General features: G+C 44.7%; 1 protein-coding gene across 4 annotated transcripts in view; it reads right to left on the bottom strand.

Moving 5' to 3' along the window:
• CADM4 (cell adhesion molecule 4) overlaps positions 1-17,075 on the bottom strand; it is a 449,467-nt gene that overhangs the window by 33,431 nt on the left and 398,961 nt on the right. For all 4 annotated transcript variants that reach the window (XM_033962734.1, XM_033962736.1, XM_033962737.1 and 1 more), the window contains exon 5: positions 676-837. In XM_033962734.1, the coding sequence (XP_033818625.1) occupies positions 676-837 (162 nt within the window). The remainder of the gene's footprint in view (positions 1-675; positions 838-17,075) is intronic.

The following is a 17,075-nucleotide window of genomic DNA, read 5'->3' as shown; positions in this document are numbered from 1 at the left end:
AACTCCAGACTCCCATCCCACCCATAACACCACAACAAGGTTGACATTTTGGAAGGCTCTTGGAAGGTTCTGTGACCTCATCTCTGGATTTCTTGTAGATTTGAGATCTCACTGTCATCTGCACCATTGGATCATGTTCATTCAAGACAGAGAATGAGCATGAGCTTAGTTTGTCAATGCGGTGCCAATGATTGGCTGCCCGTAATTAGGGATAACTGACCATGTCATGGCAATGTTGGCTGATCATGGCTGGGAATGACAGACAATGCTATGGCTGTGGTTCATGACTGGCAGTGGCTGAGCCCACGGAACTGGATGTGTATTCATTCAGAGCTACAACTGATTAAGACATCCGCTATTCACATAATTTTAATGTAATTAGAAGATCACTAATAGAGTGATGTTGGAATCTTTCCCATAACATTAACGCTACATCTATTTTCCAGATGTCTTGATTCAACTATATCATTAGCAGAAATATTTTTGATGTGTTGAAAGCGTGCAGTTTCAGGATGTGTTCAGAAAGGGAAAGAAAAACATTGGTAAAGAAATCTAAGACAAAAGGACCAACTGAGGATGTGACAGCCAAGGAGCCAGTAGGGTGAGATTTAGAGTGATTGGAGGCATTTGCTGCCTTGCATTTAGCCATTTGACAGGCTCTACAAAACAACTTACACTGCACATCCAAGACATACTGCGTCTGCTTCTTCTGTCCCTTCAGTGCAGGGTGTGTAGCTTCGCAGGTCACGATGGCGCCATTATCTTTCCGATCCACATTGAACTTTACCGTATTGGTGACACTGAATGTTTTGCCATTTTCTTGTTTGCTGCTAATGCCTGCAGATATAGAATAAACCATGAGTCAAAGAGATTGTGCTGTTCAACTTTATATTAAGGATAAGATGCCTGCCAGTTCGCCATGATATATGATGCTATGTAAGTTCAGATTTGGGATAAAATTCTGTTCCCTTGACTTCCTCCAGAGCCGGCCATCCTAGATCAGGGGTTGGCAACCCGCAGCCACATGCGGCTCTTTGACCACATGACTGAAGTTCCTGCTGTGTATACTAATCTCCTGGCCTCTTCCTTCTTCCTTTCAGACAGTTCTACCTGTTTCTTCACAAAGCCGTGGGAAGCTGTTCAAACATGCTGCCCGTGACTGACCCGGAAGGCTTTCCTCTGACATTGGAGACTTTGACGTCAAAGGGAAGCCTTCTGGATCAGCCATGGGCAGCATGTTCAAACAGCTTCTGCGGCTTTGTGAAGAAACACTTGCGGCTGCCTGGAAGGAAAGAGGAATAGGCCATCACCAGAAGACAAGTTCAAACCTTGAGAGGGGGGCACGATCTTGGAGCACAGAAGGAAGGGAGAGAGAGAGGGTGAACTTGTGACACAGAATGGAGGGAGGGGGCATGAACTTGAGACGGAGAATGGAAGGACAGAGGAAGGGAGGGAAAGAGATGATGAGATGGGGGAAGGAAATAGGGAGAATTATTGAGTACTGGTGTCTGAATGAGAGGGAAAGAGAGATAGTACACATGGGAGAAAGAAGAGAGGAGAATTGTTGGGTATAGGGAGGAAGAGAGAATTATTGGACATGGTGGTGGGAGAGAAGTGAGGTAGAGATGCACAGGGAAGAGAGATATGTTGGATGTGGTGGTGGAAAGGGAACAGTGGGACAGATGGTAATGATTGCAAGAGGGAAGAATTTTGGCATGGTGTTGGAGGAAATGGAGGGAGAGGAGTGATAGAAGGAGAAATGTTGGGCATGGGGCTGGTGGGCAGAGGCAAAAGATGCTGCACAGGGTCCGGGGGATGAGAGAGGGAGAAATGTTGGACATGAAACAACTCTGTGGAAATACAGTGTCAAAAGTGTCATTAAATTGTCTTTCATTATTTTTGTAAGCACTTGAAGTTTTGTGCTAAATTCATATACTATATACCCATATTGCATTAAAAAAAATCATATCCCTTGTCTCTTAGAGCTCGGAGTTTGGTGCTGAACTCTTTCTAACTGGTCTTTTCCTTTTCTTTTCTTAGCTGTCTGGATATGCTCGGCCACCCCGGAGCATCGAAGGGTGGATGGATGGGTGTGATTGGGCATATGACTGGATTCTTTAGTGGGTAGGATACAGGTTGTGGTAGCGGAGGGATGTTTGGGATCCTGGGGGGCTGGTGGGTGTTGGGGTCTGGATGGTAGGAAGATATAAGAATACAGCCTTCTGCTGTTTGCTCCGACTGGTACAGTGTTGGGGGGGGGGGGGGGCGTGGATATGGGAAGGGAGTCTTCTGGGGTACAGGAGGGGGGTTGGTTCATGGTGGGATGAAAAGTGAAAATGTTGTACTTGTTGAAATGTCTTTGTTTGCTCTTGCTTGCTGTGTATTTCTGCTGTTGTGTGATATTCAACAATAAAAATGATTTACACTAAAAAAAATTATCTCTCAAACCCTCTTCTTTTTATAAATTTTGGATCAAACACGATAAAATGGCTCTTTGCTTTAAAATGGTTGCAGACCCCTGTCCTAGAAAAACCTTCAGTCATGCTGATGCCATCTCCTCCTCCATTTCTCTTTCCTCTCTGTACCCCATGTTAGTGGCCAGCATCTCATGCATTATTTTCTTTTCCATCCACCAAGAGTTGTAACTTTAAAAGATTTCAACATCGTCTGATGTCCTTCCAAGCAGCATTATGGGATAAGGATTTGAACCACCCAATTATGTCAGCTGATTCTTATCAACAATTTTGATGTGCTTTAAAAACATATCTCTTCATAGAATCTTTTGGAAATTAGGTATGCTTCGCTATTCATGTCCATCTTTTGTATTTACAATCTTTTGTGAACCACAAAGAACTTGGCGGTAATTGCGGTATAGAAGTGAGTTTTCATGTTATGTTATTACCCTTTTCCCTCTGTGAACCCAACCCAATGGACAGCGTCTCTCCTCTTCCCATCTATCCCCCACCCAAGCTGGCCAGATTCTCAACTCCCTTTCCTTACCCCCACCCTAGGTCCAGTATTTCCACCGCTTCCCTTTAGCAGTCGGTCCTGCTGCTGAGACCCTCTCACCCCTACCCCATCCCTCCAACTCAGCAGAAAGACTAAAGAAGCATTAGTGCTGTACAGGCCTTGTGTAAGCACAAGCCTACATTTTGTCGCCCTCCCACCCCCAAGGACAGGAAATTTGCCTTGGAGGGGGGCAGGACAAAGTGATGGTTCAGGACAGATGTCTCTTTAGTCTTCTGACTGGCCTGGAATAGGGTAAATGGACAATACTCGAACATGAAGAGCGTCACCAGTGGGGTGCCGCAGGGCTCGGTGCTTGGACCCATGCTCTTCAACAGCTTTATAAACAATCTGGACATTGGTACGACGAATGAGGTGATTAAATTTGCGGATGATATGAACTTTTCAGAGTAGTGAAGACAAAGGGGGATTGTGAATATCTGCAACGTGACATAATCAAGCTTGAGAAATTGACATCAACATAGCAAATGAGGTTCAACATGGATAAGTGTAAAGTGATGCATGTCGGTAACAAAAATCTCATGCATGAATACAGGATGTCCAAGGCGGAAAGAGACTTGGGAGTTCTGATCAACAATGTGGCAGCAGCGAAAAGGGCAAACAGAATACTAGGAATGATTAAGATGGGGATCACGAACAGATTGGAGAAGGTTATCATGCTGATGTACCGGGCCATGGTGCACCCTCACCTGGAGAACTGCATCCCGCACTGGTCGCCATATATGAAGAAGGACATGGTACTACTCAAAAGGGTCCAGAGAAGAGCGACTAAAATGGTTAAGGGGCTGGAGGAGTTTAGAGAGATTAGAGAAACTGGGCCTCTTCTTCCTTGAAAAGAGGAGACTGAGAGGAGACATTATCGAAACATTCAAAATACTGAAGGGAATAGACTTAGCAGATAAAGACAGATTGTTCATCCTCTCCAAGGTATGGACTTGTGTCAGTTAGAGAAATGGACAGAGAAATGGCAGATGAAGTTCAACATGGAGAAATGCAAAGTAATGCATTTAGGCAGTAAGAATAAGGAATACGAGTATAGAATGTCAGGTGCAACTCTGGGTAAGAGCGAACAAGAAAAGGACCTGGGTGTACTGATAGATAGGACCCTGAAACCGTCAGCACAATGTGCGGCGGCGGCAAAGAAAGCAAATAGAATGTTGGGCATGATAAAGAGGGGAATCACAAGTAGATCAGAGAGGGTCATAATGCCGCTTTATAGAGCAATGGTCAGACCCCACTTGGAATACTGCGTCCAACATTGGTCTCCCAATCTAAAGAAGGATATAGAACTGCTGGAGAGGGTGCAGAGACGAGCAACAAAGCTGGTAAAGGGTATGGAGAAACTAGAATACGGGGCTCGACTAAAGAGACTGGGCTTGGTTCTCCCTTGAGAAAAGGAGGGGATATGATCGAGACCTTCAAAATATTGAAAGGAATCGACAAAATAGAGCAGAAAAAATTATTTACATTGTCCAACTTGACACGGACAAGAGGACACGGAATGAAGCTAAGGGGGGACAGGTTCAGGACAAATATCAAGAAATTCTGCTTCATGCAGAGAGTGGTTGACACCTGGAATGCCCTCCCGGAGGAGGTTATTGCGGAATCGACGGTCCTAGGATTCAAAAGCAAACTGGATGCACATCTCCTTACGAGAGGCATAGAAGGATATGGGTGACTAAAATTACGCCTGGTATACACTAGGCAGGGCCTCCGCGTGTGCGGCTCACCGGACTTGATGGACTGAAGGTCTGATCTGGAGATGGCGCTTCTTATGTTCTTATGAGAACGAGAGGGCACTCTTTAAAGTTAAAAGGGGATAGATTCCGTACAAACGTAAGGAAGTTCTTCACTCAGAGAGTAGTAGAAAACTGGAACACTCTTCCGGAGTCTGTTATAGGGGAAAACACCCTCCAGGGATTCAAGACAAAGTTGGACAAGTTCCTGCTAAACTGGAATGTAGGCAGGTGAGGCTGGACTCATTTAGAGCACTGGTCTTTGACCTGGGGGCCACTGCATGAGCGGACTGCTGAGCATGATGGACTATTGGTCTGACCCAGCAGCGGCAATTCTTATATTCTTATGTACCATATGGCTCCAGAAAAAGGAGGATGGATTGAGACATCCGGGCTCTACTTTCACTGAAAGCAATGGAAGTAAGGAGGACAGATAAAGACATCTGGGCTTTACTTCTATTGAAACAAATGGAAGTAAAACCTGGATGTCTCAATCTGTCCTCCTTTTTCTGAAACCATATGGTAACCCTAGCCTGGAAGAATGTCAACAACAGTAGCAGACCCAGAAGTGAGAGGGGACCTGGGGGAAGGCTCTTGTATACCAGAAACATGCTGCCATCCCAACATGCTGCTGTTCTAATTGGATGCCTAGTTTCCCCTCTAAATAACATTATACAGTGTAATGTTCCAAAATATTTCCATAGGTCAAGGGTAGGCAATTCCGGTCCTCGAGAGCCACAACCCAGTTGGGTTTTCAAGATTTCCACAATGAATATGCATGAGATTGATTTGCATACAATGAAAGCAGTCCATGCAAATTAATTTCTTGCATACTGATTGTGGAAATCTTGAAAACCCGACTGGGTTGTGGCTCTCGAGGACCAGAATTGCCTACCCCTGCCAAAGGTAAAACAGCACCTTTCTTATCAGAATGGGCTTTAATAAAACTGCTCACTCATTATGCAAAAGGCTGCACCCGTGTAAGTCCATCATTCTTTCCAGACTGGATTACTGTAACTCCATCTACCTAAGCCTAACAAAGAAAAGCCTTCTTAGACTCCAGCGGATTCAGAACACCGTGACTAAACTAATCTTTGCAAAAAGCCAATTCGACCACGTCTCCCTGCTTCTGTCTAAGCTTCACTGGCTCCCAGTAATCCTTAGAGTTCACTACAAATGTGCCTGCCTAACCTTCAAGTCTCTACACGGCATCCTTCCTCCCCTTTTTCCACTATCTTGGAACTCCTCGAATCCCAACACCACCAGATCTACTCAAAAATTCAAATTATCCTTCCCCTCTTTAAAAGGCATATCCCATGCAGGAAAATTAGGGACATCCCTCTTCTTCAGGATCACCGAACTCTGGAACAGCTTTACTATCCCGCTTCGGAGTCTGACCTCCCTCCAACTCTTCCGAAAACATTTAAAAACATGGCTTTTCTCTAAAATGTAACGACCTCTCCCTCTTCGATATACTAAGTCTCTCTAAACTTCTCTGTAACAAGTTCTTCTACTTTTCTTTGGAGTTCCTTTCTATATCAATTCCTGTAAACCGTGCCGAGCTCTACTTCTGTGGAGATGATGCGGTATACAAACTTAAGGTTTAGTTTAGTTTAGTTTAGACTGAGCAGAGGTGCTTTCTGAGAATGGGGTTAGGGAGGGGTTTGCCTTTACATGCATACTTTTGGAAAATTCAAGCATTTGTGCCTCAGTTAATTCTGTAAAACTGTGCACTCCACGTGAGCATGCAGCTACCTTGGGGGAATTTTCAAAGTGGAAGTTCAGATAGATTTTCATTTCAAAAATCCAATAAAGCTTGTACAGAAAAACACACATGTGTGAACATTTTAATGCAGTTATACAAAAATAACCATCAAAAGATCTGCTTCCTTCACATTCCTGATCCAAGAGTTACACTGAAAACACTTTAACCTACTCTCTGTTACCCAGTCACAGATGGGCTTTTTATTTCCAGATCCATCAGCAGAAGAACATCTTCCCAAGGTACAAGTTCACCAATTTGACCCCAAAGCTCTAAAGCAGGGGTGTCCAACCTGTGGCATGCGTCCCCGTGAAGTATTTTGTGCAGCTCCGGTCGAGGGCGATGCAGTGTTTTCCTCTGCTGCGTCCGGGTGTTTACCATCTTGCCAGCTCCCTCCTGTGTCTTGCTGCAGCGTTTGCACATTTGTGCGGCCCCAGAAACATTTTTTTCGGCCAATGCGGCCCAGTGAAGCCAAAAGGTTGGACACCCCTGCTCTAAAGCTTTCCATGGCAGTATGACTCATAAAAGCAGTCTTACTGGCACGGAAAACTCCCTCACGATGCACAAAAGGGTTCACCATGGTTGCTAATGATCCTCGTAGCAGCCACTGAGAATCTTATACTAATGCATTAAAAGGAGCTCATTAGCCAAAATTTTCCATCAGCTCTGGAGATGCTGGTAGCTGTTGTGCGAGTGCATTTTTTTTTTTTTTTTAATGGGCGCAGCTGTTATGTGAGTGTTGTGCACTCATACAAAATGCACAACAGTTGTGCCCATTAAAAAAAAAAAAAGTTTGCAGCTCACCACTATCCGCTGATTGCAGCAGGGGAATTCCCTCAGTTCAATAATTTTTATTAAGTATTTTAAAGGATACAAGAATCATTTAAAGTACATAGAAACAAAATAAAGCTTTCTGTATATAAAATATATAAATCTATGTTTAACTGTATAGGAGCAAAGGCTCCAATTATTAAAAATGTATGTAAGGGATATATAAGATAAAGATGAGAGAGAGCAGAAAAGAAAAAGGAAAGAAAAATGAAAGAGAGAAGAGAGGAGAAGAAAAGGATAACAGGAGTGTCTAAGAAGATGAGCGTACATAGGAGTCTAAGAATGACCATGGAGATTTGTTGTATTTCAAGTTCATGCAGGTTCGGAATGTAACTCTCTTCTCATATGCATAGGATTCAAATCTATGATACATACTCAGAGAGTTCCACCAAAAGGTATAATCTAATAGCGAGGGTGATTTCCAATTTTTTAGAATGTGCATGAGAGCAGTCACCAACATGGTATCAATGAGTTTAGGTGGACAATTTGATTGTGTGAAACATGGGTGTTGAGATCGAAGGATTACAATGTCTATAGAGATTTCTTCTGAGCAGTTAGTAATAGATTGTATGGTGTTCCAGACATAGGTCCAAAAAGAGCGGACTAGAGTACAATGAAATAACATATGATCAAGAGTTCCTTCCTCTTTCAAACAATTCCAGCAAACAGAGTCTTGCTTTAAGTTAGCTTTCCACATGCGAAGTGGGGTCCATATTGCCTGCCACATAAGAAAGTACATTGATTGTGATACTCTAGAAGATAAAAGCGGGCGATTTGTTGATGACCAGAAAAGCTCCCAATCAATGTCAGAAAGCGGAGTGGTAAGTATAGCGTCCCAGTGCTTCATAGAGTGAGGTGAAAAAGTGAAGGAGTGATCTCTTAAAATGCTGTAGAAGGATGATATCGCCTTGCCTTTTAATAGAGACAGAGAAGACCAGTTGTAAATAGTATTTTTGGAAGTCATATAGTCAAATCGTATATGCAAAGAAGGCAACACTCCAGTGAGAGAACGCCATTGTGAATAAGTAGAAGGAGGCAGCGAGTATGTAGAGCACAGTATATCGAATGGAACTAACGAGTTGAGGGTAGACAATTGATGGACAAACCATATATCTGCCCGCTGCCACCTTTTCCATGATAGAGATTTATTGTGATTTTGAATTTTGGGATTGTTCCAAAGGGACATGAGTGGACTAACATTAACTGAGATTTCAGTCAATGTATCTATAAGATAAAGAGCATGCTGCGTTGCACCCAATAAAGAGTATCTCTTTAAGTGCCTTGGTATTGACACCGTTAGTAAGCATGAGATGTGTAAAGGCGTACATAAAAAACATTCCATTTCAAACCAGGCAGGAAGATCTTGAGTGGGAAGATTTTGAGTGGTGGAGTTAGTGAGCCAGTAAGCTCCATATTTGGCTAATGAAGCAATATAATAGTGATAGAAATCAGGAAAGTTGAGACCACCGTTGATCTTAGAGGCTTTCAGTTTGGCGAGAGCAATTCGAGGTTTTTTCTTGTTCCAAATGAATTCAGATATTTTCATATTTAGCCAATTAAATAATGATTTCCGGCATAACAGAGGGAGCATAGAAAGGATATAATTAATTTGAGGGGCCAGAGTCATTTTGATGGATGCAATTCTACCCCACCAGGATAAAAAGAGTGGAGTCCATCGAGATGTAGTGTTTAGAACTAGATTTTTGACTTTAGATATATTAAGATCTTGAGCATGAACCGAATCTTTATGTATTAAAATCCCCAAGTATTTCACAGCTTCATGTGACCATGAGAAAGGAAAATGAGCCAAATCTGATGGAAGTATATTATCATTTAGAGGGAAGATCTCTGATTTCTCCCAATTAACAGAGTATCCGGAAAGGAGGGAGTATTGAGTGATAATGTGAATAAGATTGGGAAGGGAGAGTAAAGGGTCTCTCAGAAAAAGTAAAACATCATCAGCATAAGCTGCTAATTTGAAATCTCGATCAGAGGAGGGAATACCTTTAATTGAGGGACTTTGTCGTATAGCTGAAAGGAGTGGCTCTAACACTAAATTAAATAGCAATGGTGAGAGAGGACAGCCTTGTCGAGTACCTCTATGGAGGGGAAATTTATTAGATAAAGAATTGTTAATCCTAATACGAGCTGTGGGTTGATGATATAGTGTTTTTATCCAGTTTGTAAAAAATGGGCCAAAATTATACCACTTCAGGACATGGAAAAGGAAAGGCCACTCCACTCGGTCAAAGGCTTTTTCAGCATCAATAGCTAGGCCTATTACAGGGTCTGACATTGTGGATATTATGACTTCCTCCACTCCACTCCGGACAAGCAATTCAATTTCACCGAGGCCACCATTGTAGTAATCCCTAAACCTGACAGAGATGACACTTTAGTTAAAAACTTTCGCCCCATCTCTCTCCTCAATTTAGACTACAAGATAATGGCAAAATTACTTGCATTAAGACTTACCAAAATAATCCCATTGCTTATACATAAAGATCAAACAGGGTTCATTAAACAAAGATATATAGGAGACAACCTGCGCCTATTTCACTATATTAACGCTCATGCTAAAACAATGCAGCAGGGGAATTCCCAATCAGCTGAGCCAGCAGGACTCCCTGAAGCCACCAATCAGCAGCTTCAAGGAGTCCTGTCAGCTCAGTTGATCATGGATTCCCCTGTCACAATCAGATGAGCTGGCAGGGAGAGCAGCAGTGGGGCAGAAGAAAATTTTGACAGAAGGGATGGGGGGGAGGAGTTTTGCCTTGCAATTGCTCTAATGAACAGGCATTAGGCACAGTTCCTTCCCCTTTTATTGGGGCTGCATATAATTTGTATGCTATTCATGCAGAGCATCACCCGTTCCTGAAAAATTGCTCCCACCACATGGTGCTTTTTACCATGGTGTCAGAGCTTTCTGCACCCTGCCCTTACTACTGTGTGGGTTTATTTACCGTATTTAAACAAACTTACAGACAGCACATCCTGCCAAGACTGATCTGAATTACAAAAAGTACAGACACAATAAAAGATAAAACTCATTAAAACAAAAATTTTAAAAACAAGCCTCTAGTATCTTATAAAATTCCCAGACCCCTAACAAAACCCGTGACTACCCAAATGCTTCCACAAAAGACCTTCAGATGTCTTTGAAAACTCAGGGTTTTTTTTTTTTTACTCAACACTTAGAGATTCAGACAACAAATTCCAAATCATAGGAGCAGCAGATATTAAAGCTGCATCGTGAGTGGAACACAACTCTCATCCCTTGAAGATATCAGAAAAGTCTTCAGGCAGGAGAGAGTCTTGAGGCCAGTCTTGTATTCTAAGGGGGCGAAAAGGAGCTCACATGAAGCTTCAAAGTAAACTGCACTTCCTGAGGTGGTCTGTTTTAAGCCTCCTAAGTATTAAGATTGGAGAGGGCATCCAGGCTTAGGGCTAGATTCACTAAGCCCACTGATCGTGTTTGCAATCCTGCACTGACCCGATTTTCCTCCGACCCAATTCACTAACCTCTGTGCCGATCATCCTCCGATCCGCGCATGCAAATCAGGGGGAACGGTATGCACAGTAGGAAGGACGCGGTTCACAAAACAATTTCAGAAACACCGACTGGGCTGCCTGATCGAATAACAAGCGACTGCTGAGGACCAGTCACCTGTTTAAAAACACCTGCTCTCTGCCCCGATCTCCTGCTCTCTACCGCGATTCTGCTTCTCCTGCTCTCTGCCCCAACTCCGTGGTTTTAACCCGCGGTGCAGCCCCGCTTTAAAACCACAGGCTTGCAAAAGTTTCCAGCTCTTGTGATAACAAAAAAAAAAAAAGAGAAAAGTCTCAAGTTTTATCTTTGCGGTGAGCATGCGCAGACCGTCTACTGGCAAAGGAGATGGCCTGCACATGTGTCAGGATTGCTGGAGAGCAATCCATGCGGTCGGTGGGGAGCGTGCCTACGATCGCCCCCATTTACATGAGGACGCGTTGAGAATTTGGTGGCCTGCCACGGATCGGACACGATCGGGCAGCTTAGTGAATCTAGCCCTTAATACTTAATGAGGCCAATGTAATGAAGTGTTTTTGGACAGGGCTTTCCTTTGCACTTGTATTAGCTTTAACTACTGAGGAACCAGCAGTAACAGTAACCCTAATTTGTAGGCAGCTCATGCAGGTTAATAACCTGGTACACATGTTAGCTAACATCACCTTAATGCTAATGGCTGTCAGTACATCAAGTCCTTGGGTTTTTAGAAACAACATCTTGTGCAAGCCACAGGAGGAGGAAAAGTTCAGCTATCTTTTTTGTTGTACTAGGTCCAACTTCTTTAATTGTATTTCTCTTCCTGGAAATGTCCAGTTATCTTTTTGATGTAATCCGCTTAGAACTGCAAGGTACAGGCGGAATATAAGCCATTAATGTAATGTAATGTAATGTAATAACAAACCTTTGCCTCATGACTCTTTATTTGATGTCTAAATTGCAGTTTATAACCATCCAGGACAGTTTTCAGCCAGTGTGGTGACCAGATTATTCAATGCAATTATCTGTTAAACTTAGGGTTACCATATGGCTCCTAAAAAAAAGAGGGTGGATTGAGACACCTGGGTTTTACTTCCACTGAAAGCAATGGAAGTGAGGATAAGCGAAGTTACTTACCTGTAACGGGAGTTCTCTGTGGACAGCAGGATAAGTCAGCCACACGTTTGGTGACGTCATCTACGTTCCCAATTCGGAATTGCTCTCCCTGAGCTCAGGTGAGGCTTTTGGGAGCCTCATCTGAGCATGTGCAGGTGGCCCTATATATACCTGTGCTGGCCCTCACCCGCTAAGCTGCGCTGGGGTGCGCTGGCGCACAAAATATTACCTCGCAGCGCACAAGTTTCTCGTCACAGCGCACACAGTGTAGAGCACAGTTCTTCAACCGCCGGTCCGCAAACAAAATCTTGCCGGTCCGCGAAGGATTCGGTCCCCGCCGCAACGAAAGGCCGGCGTCAGCTGACTTGCAACTTCCTGTTGCAGTCGCTGTGCCGGGACTCCTGCCTTCGCCGGGACTCCTGCCTTCCACCGCGTTTGCCTCCTGCCTTGTCTCCGCACCTCCAGACCAGCAGCGGCAGCTGTGTATGCTTTTAACTTCGGCACAGAGCTGCCCCTAATCAATAGTTTAGCGCGGTTTCATAAGGCAGCCTCGGGGCCTTTGCTAGGCCGGCCCACATCGCATCATCGAAGCGGGCCGGCTATCAAAGGCCCCGAGGCTGCCTCATGAAACCGCGCTAAACTATTGATTAGGGGCAGCTCTGTGCCGAAGTTAAAAGCATACAGAGCTGCCGCTGCTGGTCTGAACTCTTGGGCCGCTGAAGGAGGGCAAAAAGCAGCTGTCCTGGAGGTTTCCCTTCCTCTCGCCTTTACAGGTTCCTTTTTTCCACCTTTTTTTTTTTCCTTCAAACGGCAACGGGCCCCAGCATCGACATCAATCAAGTAAGTTCCACTGTCAATCAAGCGGTTCTGCTCGGCCAAAGCTTCCCCTGTGACATGAGCCACCCTCAGGGGAAAGAAAGTGACCCACAAAGGTGAGGGGAAGGGGGGCAGATGATGGAAGTTGGGGGGGGGGAGAGAGAGAGAGAGAGAGAGAGAAGGGGCAGATGATGGAATGGATGAGATGAGAGAGAGAGAGAAGGGGACAGATGATGGAAGTGAGAAGAAGGGAGAGAGAGCAGAAGGCAGATGGATGTCAGTTGAGAAGGGAGAGCAGATGCTGAATGGAAGTGGGGAAAGAACACATACTGGATGGAAGGAGGAGATAAATAAAGGGGGAAGAAAATAGTAAGATAATGGAGGGGTGAGGGAAAGGGGTGACAAGCTGTGTGTAGACACAGTGAAAAGAGGGAAACGGGACTAAATAGTAAGAAAGAATTTAATTTAGATGGAGGCAGAAAATAGAGAAGGAAGACCAGAGAAGAAAAGGGAAGAGAGAGCAGAGAATGATCAGATCTGAGTGGAGGAAATGAGAAGAGAGATATGCTAAAAACCACAGGGGGGAGGGAAGGATAGAGATGCCAGACCATGAGGGGAACAGAAGGAAGATGATGGATGCTAGACCAAATTGGGGGGTGGGGGGGGCAGGAGGAGAGATGGCAGGGAAAGACAGACAGTGAATGGAAGGGGCAGATGCTGGACTGAAGAGACAGAGAAGGTTATCATGCTGCTGTACCGGGCCATGGTACGCCCTCACCTGGAGTACTGCGTCCAGCACTGGTACTTTAAGAAGGACACGGTACTACTCGAAAGGATCCAGAGAAGAGCAACTAAAATGGTTAAGGGGCTGGAGGAGTTGCCGTACAGCGAAAGATTAGAGAAACTGGGCCTCTTCTCCCTTGAGCAGAGGAGATTGAGAGGGGACATGATAGAAACATTCAAGGTACTGAAGGGAATAGACTTAGTAGCTAAGGCAGGGAGAACGAGAGGGCACTCTCTAAAGTTGAAAGGGGATAGATTCCATACAAACGTAAGGAAGTTCTGTGGTAGAAAGCAACATATTTATTTGGCTCATAACTTGCTGGCGCCCGATATTTTTAGCTCACAGTGAAAAAAGTTTGCTCACAACACCCGCCCGCTTAGAGGGAACACTGCCACTAATCCAGTGATTTCCCTAGCTTGAGTCTTAGGGCAGCGTCACCCAAAGGGGAAGGAATGGAATGTAAAACCTGGATGTCTTAATCCATCCTCTTTTTTCTGGAGCCATATGGTAACCCCTGAAGCCAAAATCTCTTATTCCAGGGACCCTGTTCTGGGGAATGAGCAAGCCCTAGAGCGAGTTTCGATGGGCGCAATTAACACTGGGCTGGGTGGACCATGTTGATAGCCCATTAAGACAGAGACAGGAAGTCTAGGAAGGGGGAGAGGTGCAGGCTGCAGGAGATAAGGGACTGGTAAAAGGGGGCAGGATTGATGGAGGAATAACTTTAAACCTGAGTTTCCCGCCGAATGTGAGGTTCAGGATAGGGCAGGGTAGTTTTTCGGGGGTGAGTTGGCTAGGAGGGTATTTAAAGGCCAGCTTCCGGGCAGGCCTTTTCCCCTTTCCATCAGAGGGAGATTGTCATCCACCCACCCACCCTAGATTGCATGAAGGCATTAATAAAGGAGTCCAGAGGGGGTAACTGTCACAGCTTGCGGTATCCCTGAGCTACAAGGTTATGTGTTAATTGGGCGATGAGCAATATCGGGTCTTAAAGCTCGCTGAGTATTATCTTGAGGGTTCGGGTGACCCAAAATGGTATGGAGGTCCATGCCAACCTCAGGTCCTAGCTGTCAGGATGGAACCAGGGGAGTTATGTCAAAATGCAATGTATGGTTTCTTTTTGTAGCTTGGGGGTGGGGGGATGAGGGGGGGTCTGTTAATTGTTTGTAAACTATGTAGTGACGTTTCTGCTTAATAAACAAAGCTGTGACTTAGTTTTACAACCACTTAGAATGTGTTTGGTCAATATTAAATCTGACGTCAAACGAGTATTATGAAGGATGTAAGCTGGGGGGGGGGAGGTTAGTGGGGAAGGGCGAGAGCAGGGCCAGTCCAGATCCAGCTGTTAAAAAGTTTTTGGGTTTCATTATACCACTGAAATGTTAACATATGTCAATTTGGACTCTGACAATAGACTGCGTATATGAATTTGCTCCGGAATGCTGTGATTAAATGCCACTGATTATGGCAGTCTCCCAACCTTTAATGTACAATACATCATTATAGCCCCCTTTTACTAAGCCGCGGTAGAGGTTTCTACCACAGCCTGGAGCGCTAAATACTCTGACGCTCACAGAATTGCTATGAGCATCGGGGCAGCTTTGGGGCATTTAGCGCCCTGGGCTGCGGTAGAAACTTCTATCATAGCTTAGTAAAATAAGGCCTATATTCACTAAGATATCTCAAAGTTGATTCTTCATTGATTAATATTTGTTTTTGATGCATCAGCTGCAAGGTTTTTTGTTGTTGATATATGCAGCATTGTCCTAGCTGTTCTCTGGAGTTTTACTGCACCAGTGTCCACTGGTCAGCTATACAAGTTTGCGGATAGGATAGACAACACTCCAACAACACGGTAATAAATACCATGTTGGGAGTGATTTTCATTTACAGAGTGATGCTCAGCAAAATAATATGCAAATTATATGCGTGCTATTTGCGTGGAGCAGCCCCAGTAAAAAGGGGAGGAACTGTGCCTAGTGCCTGCTCAGAAGAGCAAACGTAGTCACAGCTCTTCCTCCTTCTCCGGGGTGGTACTTGGAGAGATCTCCCAGGAAAGGGACTTGGGAGTTCTGATAGACAAGTTGAAGAAGCCGTCTACACAATGTGTAGCGCCGGCGGCGAAAAGGGCGAACAGAATGCTAGGAATGATAAAGAAGGGGATCACGAACAGATCAGAGAAGGTTATCATGCCGCTGTACTGGACCATGGTGTGCCCTCACCTGGAGTACTGCATACAGCACTGGTCGCCGTACATGAAGAAAGACATGGTACTACTTGAGAGAGTCCAGAGAAGAGCGACTAAGATGGTTAAGGTGTTGGAGGAGCTGCCTTACAACGAAAGATTAGAGAAACTGGGCCTCTTCTCTCTCAAACAGAGGAGATTGAGAGGGGACATGATCAAAACATTCAAGGTACTGAAGGGAATAGACTTAGTAGATAAAGACAGGTTGTTCACCCTCTCCAAAGTAGGAAGAACGAGAGGGCACTCTCTAAAATTGAAAGGGGATAGATTCCGTACAAACGTAAGGAAATTCTTCTTCACCCAGATTGTGGTGGAAAACTGGAATGCTCTCCTGGAGGCTGTCATAGGGGCAAATACCCTTCAGAGTTTCAAGACAAAGTTAGACAAGTTCCTACTGAACAAGGACATATGCTGGTAGGGCTAGTCTCAATTAGAGCGCTGGTCTTTGACCAAAAGGGCCTCCGCGTGAGCGTACTGCTGGGCATGATGGACCACTGGTCTGACCCAGCAGCGGCAACTCTTATGTTCTTATAGGAGCATCACAGGCAGAGCTTCCGTACCAGTAAGGCTGATTTAACGAGTCTTACCAGCATGGTACGCTTTTGAGCATCTGGGCCTGACTGCACATTCCTCCCCTTCTGTGCATAACCCTTCCTCATCATCACTCCCCGCACTAAGCATTAAGGATGTGCAACTGCTTGAAACAACAAAGCATATCCCATGAAAATGTGCAGAAAAACATACAATTTTCTGCCTGATATTCAGCTCTAGTTAACCAGCCAGGAATGGCTCTTGGCTGGTTAGATAGCTTTTGGCTGGCTGGCTAAGCACAAATATTCAGTAGGAGATAGCTGGCTACCTCCGCTGAATATCGGCATTTAGGAGCAAAAACTTAGCTGACTATATTTTGTGCAATAGCCGCCAATTTTAAATGCTGACTGATCAAGTTTAGTTGCCGAATTGGGCTGCCCAAATAGCTGGTCTATCTTTGGCCGCTATAACGTCACTGGCTAGCACTTAGAATTAACTTACCCCCCCCCACCCCTCCTTTTACTAAGCTGCGGTAGAGGTTTCCATTTTGGTCCAAGGCACTAAATCAGGGGTAGGGAATTCTGGTCCTCGAGAGCCGTATTCCAGTCAGGTTTTCCCCAATGAATATGCATGAGATCTATTTGCATGCACTGCTTTCAATGCATATTCATTGGGGAAATCCTGAAAACCCGACTGGAATATGG

The sequence above is a fragment of the Geotrypetes seraphini genome, chromosome 11 (assembly GCF_902459505.1).
Source record: "Geotrypetes seraphini chromosome 11, aGeoSer1.1, whole genome shotgun sequence".
Taxonomy (NCBI): Eukaryota; Metazoa; Chordata; class Amphibia; order Gymnophiona; family Dermophiidae; genus Geotrypetes; species Geotrypetes seraphini.
This window is presented reverse-complemented; position numbering and strand designations above follow the sequence as displayed.